The following is a 14,729-nucleotide window of genomic DNA, read 5'->3' on the forward strand; positions in this document are numbered from 1 at the left end:
TATCTGTGGTATCTGTCATCTATCAATCGATCAATTAATTGTATCACATCATTATTTGTCATGTGTAGGTGGAAAGTATTTATGTATTTGATAATGATACCGATCTATGGGATCTGTGGTATCTATAGCATTAATCTTTCTATGATCTATCATTGTTATCATTACAGTATACAGTATTTCTAAATCAGAATCAGATACTGTATCTTTATTATCACTGTCCAATGCCATTCTATCTACGGTAGCTATGTATGGTATATGATATACAGTCTATTGCATATCGATAAATGTGATTGTATAGTATATGGTTGATCTGAGAGTTGTGGTGGTATCCATGCTAACTATCTACAATATCCATCTATTTCAAATTGAGGGTCTACAAAAAAAAAAAGTATGTGCTGCAGGCAGGCGTAACCCCCTCCTCCAGGTGGGTGGGTTTTTTTATGGTGGGAGGAGGCAGGAGGTGGATGGAGGCGGGAGAGGAGAGAGATGCAGGGATGCTGTTGAGTGAGTGAGTAAGTGAGTGAGAGCGGATGTTGGCTGCCTCACATCGCCGTCGTTGTTGTGGAGGAAGGGGAGGAGTGCGCAGCCTGTCGTCGTCGTGGGAGCGGTTTGCTCTCCAACGTCACACCCCTTCTCTCCGTGGACAGAGGAAGATGAGCCTCTCTGCTCCTCCTCGCCAAACGCTCACCAACTCGCAGAGGATAAAATAACATTTCAAAGAAGGGGAAGACAACAGAAGAACAAGGAAAGATGACCGGGCTGGCTCACATGCTTGCCTTCTGCGTGACTTTCTGCGCCTTCCGTGGAGCGTCTGCTGCCAACAACTGTGAGTAATTGATTACCATTAAGAAGGGTGTGAGGAAAGGGTTCATCTGTGACTTAGACCTCATTCCCAAATCCCCAAAATTGTTCTTTGATGTTGGATATAGTGTCATTGTGGTGAGAGCATCATCCAGCATGCAGACTGATGCCGCAGCAGCAGGAGCTCAACTTTAGAGACCTCAATAGGAGCACATAAGTTATTTTAATCGTGCTGGGGGAGCTGATGATGACGATGATGGGGAAACAGGTGGAAGTCAAAATACAGCCAGTGCAATGCATGCGTGTTGCGCTGCAATGCATGTGTTAAGGGGGCTTGGGGGAGTTTCTGTGTGTGTGGTGGGTGGGAGGGTCATTAAGGCTGCATGTGAGAGTCAATGTGCGAGCTGAACTGCTGAGTGGCCACAAACGTTGCAGAAGGTTACTGTTATTGGTTGGCCTAATGATGCTCCCGCGGCAATGCCCCATTGTTTCCCGCTTTTATTTATCCCGCCTGCATGACTATGTCCTTTTCTTCCCTTCCCCGAAACAAAGCTCTATTTCATTGGTTAGGCTCTTTTTCTCATTTCAGCCATTTGCACATCGATCCAGGTGAAAATAATGAATCCCACAGAGCCAGGTAAACACTTCTTTGCCATTAAAACAAACAGTGCTCAGAAACGTCATAGAAAACTGTGCCAAATGAGCTTTTTTTTAAATAAAGCATAACCTTGGTGTGAGAAATTGGATCAATAAATACACAGCACAGTAAAATACAGGCTCTAAAACACACCATAAAAATTAATCCGCTCCTCCATACAATGGCTGCAAAAACCAATAAAACCTTTATTACTTCTGTCAAAAGGGTTATGTTCAAAGTGTGTAGGTGTGTGTGTGTGTGTGTGTGTGTGGTTTCCGGTCATGTTGCAAAAATAAAAACAATTTAAATCATTATACAGTAGTAGTTGAAAATGTGCTATTTTTCTTATACTGGGAAACCTTTAAATGATATGAATCTGAAAACAAATTTCTCCATCTGTCAATCTGTACCCAAATCCAAGATTTGCCAACACAAAAACCTTTATTAACTTCACAGGCAATCTGTTGAGTAACTTAACCGATGTTATTATATGTAATAATGGCAAAGGCGTAATGAACAATGTCAGGCATCTTTGTAAATTCTCCATTGTCACGCAAGTGTAAAAAGAAGTTAAACATTGTTAAAAATAATAACATAACGGTCTACATACTTTGATAATGAGCGATGCACATGATATGGTGAGAATGGTGAGTATAATAAATTTATTTGAATGTGGGTCTACTAACTGCATTATAACTTTGTACATTTTGTAGTGTAACTTTGTAGTGTGATTCTGTGGTTTAACTTTGTGGTGTAACTCAGTGGTATACATTTCTATTGTCATGCCGCTATGATACTCATAGTGTGACATATTGTAACACTCATAGCATGGCATCTAGCACCACATCCTAATGCAACATCATAACGCCACATCATAATGGCCATTGCGATGTGACATTGTAATACCACATGGTAAAACCACATTGTGATGTCAAAACGTAACATCACATTTTAGCGTCCCATTGTAGCGTCACCTTGTAGCTCCATTTTCTAACGTCACCTCGTTGCGCCACTTTTCGTTTATATATTCCTCTTCCATAAGCACTGCAAAAAAAGGCAATGAAAAAGGAAAGCACCATAATAGTTACATTTGTCATGCTTGCTGAACTGACGTTCCATGTGACATCATACATGATTACAGTTCTGTGCCACTTTAAGTGGCCTATTTTCCGGAAAATATTGGCCGAATAGTTAATTACGACCTAGTGAGTGCTGGACTTTTGTTCTGTACTGTACCTTTTGGAAGCAAACGTCAAGTCTTTTAAAAGATACATTCCATACTTATTACTGTTGTTAAAAAAAAAAAAAAAAAAAATCATTCTTATGCCCCCTTTCCTCACCGACACCCCCCTCTGCATGCCACTGTATGGAATAGGCTCCAGCAAACTCTAATGAGGATAAGCAGTGTTGAAAATGGATGCATAGATATTGGGGAGAATTAATGTTTTCCAACAAACAAATATCATCAGCATCCCAATGATGCAATCGTGTGGGTGTTTAAATGTAAGTCGGAAGACTGCAGTCACAAGTCAGCAGAGTTATGTAAGCTTGTTTTCAACCAAAGCCTGCATCGTTTGACTGATGAAAAGTTAGCTTTATGATGGTAACATGAATTTGTTTGACCTTGTGCCAATTGGTAAGTTTACATAGTGTGAGGAAAACAAATAATTATTGAGTCAGGCTGACTGAAATTGAACTTTAACAATAGATGTACTATGTCAAGACTGGTCGAAAACAATATGCAGGTCTTCCACAAAACTGAAATGCGCAACAAACCTGCGTGCCGGTCATTTGTAATAGACACACAGTACCTACCATGTGCATGGCTGTAACTGTTCTCCATGTTAGCAGTTTATACCCAGAGCATAGAAGAGCAATAGAACCAGCTATGGTAGCGGAGGTGATCATACTTTGCTCACTATCTTGCTTGATTCCCCTCGCACTGAATTTTCTCATATAGTGGCCCTGACTCGAAAAGAGTGTCTCGGTTTAAAGGTGCCACAAATAAACTCCTCCTTCTGATTTTTCTCCCCTTTTCCCTCTTAGCAAAAAGCAAAAGTGTAAATATCTTATTTGTTCACATACACATTTTAAAGAGTTAAGTGCTGACCCCATTTGAACACAGTTTCTAAGCAAAACTGCAATATGTCCCAGGTTACATTAACAGAGGAGACTAATTACATGTTGTAAACTGCTTCCCTATAAATATATAAAGATGAACTTGAACAACGATTAGTCTTCCAGTAGACCAGACATGTCAAGCTCCCGGCCCGCGGGCCACTTCTGGCAATTTCGCAGCAATTTCGTCGAGCCCACGGGATCAATTTGAACTCAGTGTGACATTGGCCTACACAAAGGCATCAGCCAGACATGTGCACGTAATTCCATAAGCATCGTCTTCTTATTTTTATGAAACATACAGTACTCGGTGTTTGGGGTGTGGGGATAGTTGATCAATCAGGTGTTGCCGGTGAAACTTTTCTGCACATCCCCCAATTGAACCCTCCATCGATCCAACACAGCCACTGTGTCTTGCATTGCGAGACAAGAACTCTGACCACTAAAGCTAAAAGCCCGGGTCGGCAGCTCAGCAGCCAGTTCCTTCTTTAAGGATTGGATGGAGAGGTTTCTTAACGTACATCCGCAAAGCTAGCTTGCTCCTGTTACACAGGTACCAGTTTCAAAGGAGCCACATAGCTACTTATGAACCGGTCGTGCATTTTATGTACTAGTAACTGTTTCTGCTAATTTTGGAAGCCCTGTTTGTTGTCGATTAATGAAGACACATTGCCGAAGAACGGTTGTGTCAGCGCAAATCTGACTGCAAAATGTGAAAGTGACTGGTGAACGACAACGACAGACGGACCTATTTGACCGGAGGCAATGATGTAGTTACACATGAGTCATTGATACAGTAGTTACTCAAAATTCATGCTACAGAGTCGAACATGTAAACATTAACACAAAAGACACCAATTAATAATTTGATATGAAATCAAATAATTTTAAAACAACAAACAAACAAAAAATTATCCTCAAGCAACACCTCTCAGATGAAAAGAGTATAAAGTTAATATAATGAAACCAAATAACAGACATGTCAAACTCGCAGCCCGGGGGCCACATCCGGCCCACCACATCATTTTATGTGGCCAGCGAAAGCAAATCATTTGTGTAAATGATTCTTGCTCAAATCTGTACCAAAATTTCACATTGTAATTTGTAACAAATAATAACATTGAGATATTGCAAGCATTTATTTTTTTTGTTACCTGACCCCTTTTTACAGAAACTTGAACACTAGTTAAACAAACTATTATCCTTGACTTCTGATTTGAAAACTAGTTATCCATCATTTTGTTGTGTATATATAATACAATCTTCAGGTGATTAAACATTTATATGGTTTCACAGTCATTACAGCCCTCTGTACCAGTGACCATACCAACAATGTGGCCGGCGAAAAAAATGAGTTTGATACACCTGCAGTAGACGTTCCACAATGTGGTGTGTGTGTCCATGTTTAAGAACTACACAACTTAGTAGTTCTGTCCTTCCCCACTTCTTGCAGTTTTTATGCATTATAGACCTTTTTCAAAACTCCCTTTTCACTTGAGTTATATTGTTATACAGTAATATATTTTAACCAACACGTCCAGCAATTTGCAACATTGTGACGCAAACGACTTTTCGGAAAGAAACAATAAAAATATTGGTTATCATACCTGTCAAGTTATGTGGAGATACCTTCTTTTAATGACAATTAACATCGTCGTAGCTTCACAGTTTGTGTGCCTCCATGTTTATATTGCAGGCAGCTAACTAGTTCGACCCAGTCTGCCTCCACCAGACAAGGCTGGAAGGATCTGATTATTTTCACTTGTTTGTTTCCTGAAAACAATCCCTTGTTTCCCACAATTCCCTGGTGTCATTAGTTTTCATACCTGGAAGCGTCCTGTTGGAGGGAACAATGGCCCTCCAGACAACACATTGCTTGGCCACATGTTGCATTTGTAGAGGATATTTTCATACAAATTCTGCAAAGATATGATGGATGGATTGCCAATTTTCCTGAGGTCATTTTCTCTGAGGAGAATCACTGTTCACACCATTTCTAACAAGCTCTGCATTTGTAAAAAATACCAACACAACGCCCACGATGTAATCTAATTTGAAATTGTAATCTTGTCATTGGCAGCTTTGTGCATGCTCTCTGGGGCAGAGATTCTCGAACTGTGGTACACGAGTGCCCTCCAGGGGATGTGTGAAATTAAAAGAGAAATGGTGCTGTGGCATAATAATTACGTATAATTACACTTTTAGCCACTTTTTTAGCATTTCAGCCATTTATTGTATATACAGGCACGAAGTTACGTTGCGAAGAAACATAATGCAATTACGTTCCGGAGTTACGTTGCAAAGTTACTTTGCACTGTTCTGTAACAAAGTTAAATTATGTTGCTATGATGCAACGTTTTGTTACGAAGTTAATTCACAACAATACTTTACCACGTTACATGATGACTTTACATTACATATTACTGTCTACAAACTGTAGCTTAGTTGCTGTAGTGGGCAGTCAGTGACCAAGGATCAGGGGTTTGTATCCCGGCTCCAACTGTCCACTGTCTACGTGTTCTTGGGCTATGAACCCTGAATGCACGAATGGGTAAATGTGAGCCTTGTGTAGAGAAAGCGCTATAGAAGTGCCCTCCATTTACCATTTACAGTAATATTGTTACGAAGTTCTGTAACAAAATTCTTTTACAAAGTTCCGTTATAAAGTTCTGTTAAGAAGTTACGTTATGAAGTTATGTTAAAAAGTTACGTTACGAAGTTATACGTTACGAAGTTACGTAACGAAGTTACGTAACGAAGTTACGTTACGGAGTTACAATGCATTACATTACGAAGTTACAGTATGAAGTTACATTACAAGATTATGTAACGATCATCGTTACATAATTTTACGAAGATTATGAATTACGAGATTACGAAGATACATTACAAAGTTACAAAGTTACTCTAAAAAGTTACAAAATTACAATCTAATGACATAATGACATATAGGTTAGGTCATTGATCCACTATACCATTTTTCTTTATATTGTATAGTGCAGATGGGGAGTGACTTTTACAAGTGGCAGTCCGTAATCATACAAACTAACTTTATGAATAATCCAATTGTGGAGGTGCAGTCGCCCTGGCCTGCAGCAGGCGGGTGCCCCCGCTGCAGTGGCACATCAACGTCCACATGAGCAGACTTGGAGTAGTCCACCATGATCTGCTCTGATTTACCTCCCATGTCCACCAGATAGTTCTTTGCCTCCACGACATGGAAGGGGCCCTCGTAGGGGGAGCTGCAGCAGGCTCCGATGGCAGTCGTGGCGGATGAAGACGTACTTGGCTGACGGTAGATCCACGAGCACATAGGACTTGGGCAGGCAATGGTGAGATGACGAGATGGGGACAAATGTGTCGGCAACCCCCCAAGACACAGCCTGATGAGGGATGGCAGACCAGGGGGCTGACCATAAAAACCAGTCTGCAGCTGATGTCTGGAGGTCCTCCTTGGGGGTTGAGCGGATTTAGAGTGGCTTTCATAGAGCGATGAAACTCTTCATAGAGCCCGTTGCTTCATGGGTTGTATGCTGTATTGCAGTGAATCTTCACACCCAGACCTTAAGCAATTTTTGTCCAGAGCTCCGAGGTGAACTGTGGCCCCCTGTCGGAGGTAAGGTCAACCGATGTGCCAAACCGTGCAACTCTAGATGCGATGAATACCCAGGCCATCTCTGTTGAGGTAGTAGACGACAGGGCTACCTTTTGGTATTCCTGTCCACCATGGTGAGGAGGTGAGTGAACCCCCGGAAGGGAGGCAGGGGTCCCACCAGGTCCACGTTCACATGGTTGAAACACCTCTCGGGCACTAGAAACGATGCCAAAGGGTCCCTGGTAAGACATTGTACCTTGGCACGCTGGCACACCACGCAGGAGGCAGCCCACGTCCTGCCTTCCCTTTTGAGGCCCAGCCAGACGAACTTGGCCCCCATCGGCATAGTGGAGGCCTTCACACCCGTGTGGTAAAGGCCGTGGATGGTGTTCAAAACACGGCGCCACCAGCCAGTAGGCACCATAGGGTACGGTTGGCCAGTGGAGACATGAGTGTGGAATTGGCGTTATCAAATCTTACCTCTTCTAGATGCTGGCCGGTGGGAGCTGTCCGGAATGCTTGAATTTCAGCGTCCACGGCATGGTCAGCAGCCATGGCAGCATAATCATGCCCCAAGAGAACGGACCCCACAACTGACAAGGAGAGGCTGTCGGCAACAGAGTTGTCCTTGCCAGCCCCGTATTGGATGCCCGTAGTGAACATGGAGATAGGAACCGGCAGCCCTGCATAAGGAATCTGAAGTGACCGGTGGAGAAGAAGAGGCCTATGAGCTCCCTGTTGAAGGTGCTGTACTTCCGCTCGTTGTCACAAGCTGTCTGCTGAAATGGACGACAGGCCGAACTGGTCCTTGGCTGGGTTGATGATAAGGCTATGCTCGCTTAGACTCTTGAACAGCACCCGGAGGTGTGTCAGGTGCTCTTCCACACCCGCGCTGGCCACCAGGATGTCGTCCAAGTAGACAAATAAGAATGGCGTGTCATGCAGCAGTCCATCAGGCGCTGAAATGTCTGCGCTTCCCCCTTGAGGGCCAAAGGCATATGGAGAAATTCAAAAAGGCCAAAGGGTGGGATGACCACTGTCTTGGGCACATCCTGTGGGTGTACCAGTACCTGATGGTAGCCGCGAACCACGTCCACCTTGGTAATGATGGTAGAAGTCCTGTATGTGTTGGATGCGATACCAGTCGGAGGTTGTGGCATTGTTTAGGAGGTAGGAATCACCACATGGCTACCAACCGCCATTAGCCTTGGTCACCATGTGCAGAGGGGAAGCCCATGAGCTGTTCAAGTGACACACAATGCCAAGGCGTTACATGGTGGCAAACATGTCCTTGACGATCACCAGCTTGGCTGAGTTGAGGCACCAAGCACAGGGGCCTGCAGTAGTGATGTGGTACGCCACACCATGCTGAGCCACAGCTGCAGAGAATGTGGGTGTGGTGAGGACAGAGAATTCGGCGAGAAGGTGTTGATCCGTATCAACACCTTCTCGCCCCCTGGTGGTGGGCGTGTTTGACTGGCAGGGTGCTCCATCCCCTCCAAGCCTGCAGGGGTACGTAGCAAAAGAGACAGCATCGATCAGGCGGCACTTCATAACATCCACTAGCAGCATGGCGTAGATACAGCAGCCATAACGAAGTCCGAGCCGAAACAGCTTCCACCAAAAGACACCTCCACATACTGTATCTGGTGCTGTAGGTACGTATGGACATGGCATTAGCGGTGTCCATGCGGGGGCCTTGACTGCCCACCACTGTGTCCACTGGCTATGGCTGTCATGGGTGTGTGTTCCGGGTTTTGTCTTCCCCCTGTTTCACACACACCTGCTCCTGTGAGCATCTTTACCACCTGTGCCTCGTTCACCCTAAATTACCCCTTGTATTTAACCTCGTGTCTCATTCCCTCTCGTCGCCAGTTCGTTGTATCTTGTCGTCGCGTTCCAGCATTCCTTGTTTCCACGTCACAGACTCACAGTAAGATTTGACCCTGTTCTGATTATCGACCTCGCCTCTTTGCCTCATGTTTTTGGATACTGTTGCCTTTCTTGGATTGCCTGCCTGTGTACCGACCTATGCCCATATATTAAACCTCTCTTTTTGGAAACTGTCAATTTGTTTTGGAGTCGTGCATTTTTGGGTCCTATCCTCTGTTCCGTTCATGACAGAACGAACTGGCCATAACATGGACCCAGCAGACTCAGACCTGGTGCGCAAAGCCCTTCAAGCGCAGGGTCAACACCTCTCGAAGCAGGGTGAGCAGCTTGCTGCCCTCCACCTTCATCTAGAGGGACTGTCAAGGCATCAGGACAATATGATGAGACAGGTGGCCTCGCAGTTTGAACTTCTTATGAAAATTATTCAAGAGAAGGAACTAGTTGGCACCACACCCGATACCGCCACGGTACGAACATTTCCATGTGGAGCAGTCACCATGCAGCCACCTGCCACCTCCGCTGCTGTCTGCCCACAGCTCTCTCGACCGGAGAGGTTCTCTGGAGATTCTGGGAACATTAAGCCGTTCATCACGCAGTGCGAACTTCACTTTGAGCTGCAGGCAGCTGCTTTCCCCAGCGAGCGGGCAAAAATCCCTTTCGTCATTTCCCACCTGACTGGTCGTGTGGAGGCGTGGGCTACTGCTGAATGGGGCCGCAATTCCGCCGCGTGTCATTCATGGGCATTTTTCGTAAAGACTATGGAGCAGATTATTCAATTTTCCACACCAGATCGTGAGGCAGCTCGCTCCCTTGTCACCTTACAACAAGGCAAGCGCAGGGTGTCAGATTACGCGATTGAGTTTCGCATTCTAGCAGCTGAGAGTCATTGGAATAATCGGGCGCTAGTCGATGCCTTTTTTCAAGGACTATCTCCCGCCGTCAAGGTTCATTTAGTCCCGCTAGACCTGCCGACCGACTTGGATACTCTCATCGCTCTCGCCGTAAAAATCGACAAGAGGCTTTTGGATCGCGAGCTGGATGGAGATCGGCGGAGGGCTGCGTCACCGCACACTTGGAGGACGAGCCTTGGTGACCAGCCAAACCAAGGCAGATCCCCTGGTTCCGGTCTCAACCCACTGACTAGCGTCCCCACGGATGAACCCATGCAACTGGGCAGGTTCCGTCTCTCCCCTGAGGAACGTCAACGCCGGCTGAGGGAAGGGCGGTGGTTCTACTGCGGTCAGTTGGGTCATTCCATGAGCAACTGTCACGTCAAAGTTGCTGGTGCCGGTAGCAAGGGCACGGGAGAGGTGAGTCTGAATTTCATTAAGGAAGATCCTACACGGGTTCTTCCTAAAGTGACACTATGCTCTCCTGATCAAGAAATTCATACACCTGTATTAATTGACTCTGGTTCTGACGCTAACTTACTTAACTCCCTCCTCGTTAGACGTACGCACCTTAGAACCTTTCAAATAAAACGCCACCGCAACACCTATGCTGTAGACGGCAGTTTTATGGGTAAGATCACTCACCGCACTCAAACACTCACATTGACATTTCCTGATTCTCACTCGGAACGCATTAGTTTTCATGTTTTTGACGCCATGAATCATGACCTTATCTTACGGAACCCATGGTTGAAATTACATAACCCCCACATTGACTGGTCCTCTGGGCAGGTTATGTCATGGGGCAGCAATTGCGCCCAGAACTGTTTCAAGCCGCCATGTGATGTTCAGGGCTATGTTTCTAAGGACAATCCACAGACCCCATCTGGGGATCCTGATTTATCTCAAGTGCCCACCTGTTACCAGGATATTAAAGAAGTTTTTTTCCAAGTCCAAGGCCAAATCTTTTCCACCCCACAGACCTTATGACTGTGCTGTTGACTTGCTGCCTGGAACCACACCCCCACGAGGGAGGTTGTTCTCTCTTTCAGGGCCGGAACACAGGGCCATGAAGGAGTAAGTGGAAGAATCACTGGCAGCCGGGATCATTCCCCCATCTTCATCCCTTGCGGGAGCAGGATTTTTCTTTGTGGACAAAAAGGACAAGACCCTACGACCCTGCATCGATTACCGGGGTCTCAACGAGATAACTGTAAAAAACAGGTACCCTCTTCCTCTCATCTCCACCGCCTTTGAGTTCCTGGAGGGAGCCAAGATTTTCACCAAACTGGACTTAAGAAATGCGTATCATCTTGTCAGTATAAGGGAGGGGGATGAATGGAAAACAGCATTCAACACACCAACGGGACATTATGAGTATTTGGTAATGCCTTCTGGACTTACTAATGCTACAGCTGTTTTCCAAAAACCTTGTCAATGATGTCCTGAGTGACATGTTGAATGTTTATGTTTTTGTCTATTTGGACGACATTTTGATATTCTCCCCAGATGAGGAGACTCACATTATTAACGTCCGCTCTCTATTGCAGTGGTTACTGCAGAATCAACTATATGTCAAGGCTGAGAAATGTGAGTTCCACAAGGCGTCCGTTTCTTTTCAGTTCGTTGTACCTTGTCGTCGCGTTCCAGCATTCCTTGTTTCCACGTCACAGACTCACAGTAAGATTTGACCCCGTTCCGATTATCGACCTCGCCTCTTTGCCTCATGTTTTTGGATACTGTTGCCTTTCTTGGATTGCCTGCCTGTGTACCGACCTATGACCGTATATTAAACCTCTCTTTTTGGAAACTGTCCATTTGTTTTGGAGTCGTGCATTTTTGGGTCCTATCCTCTGTTCCGTTCATGACAATGGCAACAGGATGCTGCAATGAGCACTGGAGTGTATCAGGAGACGCCGGCTGGATATGGAGTCGGTAATAAACAACAGCTTGCAGCCATGGCCAGCACCCACAGCTGCTAATGAGCGCCGGCCCTGGGCCTTGAAACTGCAAGGTTTGCGATGCTACTTTGCCTTGGCCCCAAATATGCCATGGTAGTAACACAACCCATCGTCACGTTGATGGCTGGGCGTCACTGCTGCTGTGGCTTGTCTGTAGTGTCCTCCTGGGGTGGCAGCGGGACCCAGGTGTCCTGGTTGAAAATTAGCTCATGGACAAACTCTTGTCGGTTGGCAAGGAAAATTCTATCTGCCTCCGCAGCAAGTACAAAGTAGTCTTTGGAGGAGGAGAAGGGGGGAGAGGCTGATTCAGGTAAATGTTGGTGAAAGCGAATGAGGGATCAGCCGAGCCCAGCACAGTGACCATCCTTTCCTTCAATTTGGACAATTTGCCATCGCCGAGGCCGTGAAGGGACAGCAGACATTCTGCTGTCTGTAGCTCGTTCGAAGGGTCCCAAAAGGAATTAAATGTCGTACTTGCCAATAGCTGGTGGCGCCTCCAGCAGTGCCATTGCTCTAGCTGTTGTCGAGGCATCAAATGCCGCCACCACATGGGAGTATTTAGTACCATCTTGCGTTGTTCCTCTTAGCTGGAACTGGGTCGTGATGTGCTGAAACTACGTTCATGGGTTGTGCTGCCTAAAATCTGGCAGCTTGACCGTTGCAGTATAGATGCTAGCACTGACATTAGCTGCTCCGTTAGCTCTGCTCTGTGTGGGCACTGAGGGTTCGTTGTTGTCACCATTGCGTTCTGGCATTATTAATCATGTCAGGGTCACCAATTGTGGAGGTGCATTAAGTAATAAGAGGAAAAGACAAAAGCAAGTCGTGTTTCCTTACTCTCCACATCAAAATTAACTGAAAAAACAACAGACAGCCCTCTTTGAATCCGGAAACCCGTGTAACTACTGCCGCTCTCCTAAAGGTACAGGTCTCTGGTGAATGTCTCTTCCTTGTGGGTCACCACACAACCATCCATCCATTTTCCTCTGATTATCCAGTCAGGGGCAGCAGCTTAGGCAGGAAAGCCTAGACTTTCCTCTCTCCAGCCAATATGTCCAGTTTTTCTGGGGGGGATCCAGAGGCATTCGGGAGATACAGTCGTGTGCTGGGTCGTCCCTGGGGCTTCCTCTCGTGGGATGTGCTCCAGAACACCTCACCAAGGGGGCGTCCAGGGGACATCCTAACAATACGCTCGAGCCGCCTCATCTGGCTCAGCTCCTTCTTCATCTTGACAGACTGATGCAGAGTCCGCATCACAGCAGATGCCATACCAATCCGCCTGTGTGTCTCCCGCTCCATTCTTCCCTCACTCATGAACAATACCCCTTAATACTTGAACTCTTCCACTTGGGGCAGGATCTCATTAGCGATCTGAAGAAGGCACTCCAGCCTTTTCCTGCTGAGGCCTATGGCCTTAAATTTGGAGATGCTGATTCTCATCCCAAACACTTTACACTCGGCTTTGAACCACTCTAGTGAGTAATGACGACTGACATATCATCTGCAAAAAGAAAAGACTTAATACTGAGGCCACAAAACCTGACCACCTCCTTGTTGCTGGCTATGCGGATCAAACTCTGCAGAACAACTGCGGTTTTCTAACATCCAATAGTTTGTCCGTTGGCGAGTAACACACTCACAGAAGGAAACTTTGACGTCTCCTGTCCCATTTTGTCCTCTCTCTTGCTTCACTTTACTTCATTTGAGCACTGGCTCTCACATGCAGGCATAAAAGGAGGGACTCTGAGTGAGAGCTTCACAAAGGGTGCTGCACCACTTAAGATGGGCTGGTGGGGATGAATCCTTGCTCAAGGGCACCTCGAGAGTAGGACGCAATCAGACTCGCCTCTCTCCAACAATTAGTTTAGCTAGCCAAGTTAACTAGCCATTTTTACATATTTGTTGTCTGTAGTGGAACTTGAACCCTTCTCCTTTGACTCCAAAGCCCTAGTCCTCATAGAATGAGCTACTGCGACCCCAAACAAACTCAAAATATATTAACCCAAAATAAAGTTTAGCTGTTCTAGTAGGCTGGCTTTCTAGCAGTAGCAAGAAATATTTTGTCCTAACACTGATTGGTATTTGGAACTCTTCATAAGTCCTTCCACCTTGACTAAGGCCCCAAAGTGTGATGCTGCCACCAGCATGCTTCACTGTAAGTATAGGGCTCTAGTGGTGATGAGCAGTGTTGTGTTTGCGCCAAACATAGCTTTTGGAATTATGAAAAGTAAAAAGTTCAACCTTGATTTCATTGGACCATAACACATTTTCCCACATGCGTTTGGGAGATTTCAAGTGTGTTTTTGCAAAATGCAGCCGGGCTTGGATGTTTTTCTTTGTGAGATAAGTCTTTCCACCCTACCCTTTAACCCCATATGATGAAAAAAGGAGGTTGTTACCAATACTTGCCAGAAATTCCTGCAATTCCTTCAATCACGCCAATCCATTTCTTGGTTAAGTCACTGTTGTTTGTCTGCTGTATTTAATTCCTTGGAAATTGTTGAATATCCTTCTCCTAACTGATACCTTTCAACAATAAAATATATCTAATGCTGTGAAAGCTTTCTATGGACCATGGCTTGTGCTGTAAGATGTGACAAAGAAAATGAGAGGAAAAGCCTACGAGAACATCCATCCATCCATTTTCTGTACTGCATATTCTCACTACGGTCTGCGACTATCTCAGCTGACTTTGGGCGACAGGCAGGGTACACCCTGAACTTGTCACCGGCCAATTGCAGGGCGCTTACAAACAAACAACCATTCACATTCACACATATTTAGAGTCATCAGTTAACATACCATTCATATTTTTGGAATGTGGGAGGAAACCA

General features: G+C 45.4%; 1 protein-coding gene across 2 annotated transcripts in view; it reads left to right on the forward strand.

Annotated features, from left to right (window-relative positions):
- Positions 1 to 371: 371 nt before the first annotated feature.
- LOC133486862 (contactin-associated protein-like 5) overlaps positions 372 to 14,729 on the forward strand; it is a 192,033-nt gene continuing 177,675 nt past the window's right edge. Inside the window, exon 1 of one of the 2 annotated variants that reach the window (XM_061792623.1) lies at positions 372 to 826. In XM_061792623.1, coding sequence (XP_061648607.1) covers positions 751 to 826 — 76 coding nt within the window. In that variant the 5' untranslated portion in view covers positions 372 to 750. The remainder of the gene's footprint in view (positions 827 to 14,729) is intronic. The other variant, XM_061792622.1, reaches the window with a different exon arrangement.

This window comes from Phyllopteryx taeniolatus, chromosome 12 (assembly GCF_024500385.1).
Source record: "Phyllopteryx taeniolatus isolate TA_2022b chromosome 12, UOR_Ptae_1.2, whole genome shotgun sequence".
Taxonomy (NCBI): Eukaryota; Metazoa; Chordata; class Actinopteri; order Syngnathiformes; family Syngnathidae; genus Phyllopteryx; species Phyllopteryx taeniolatus.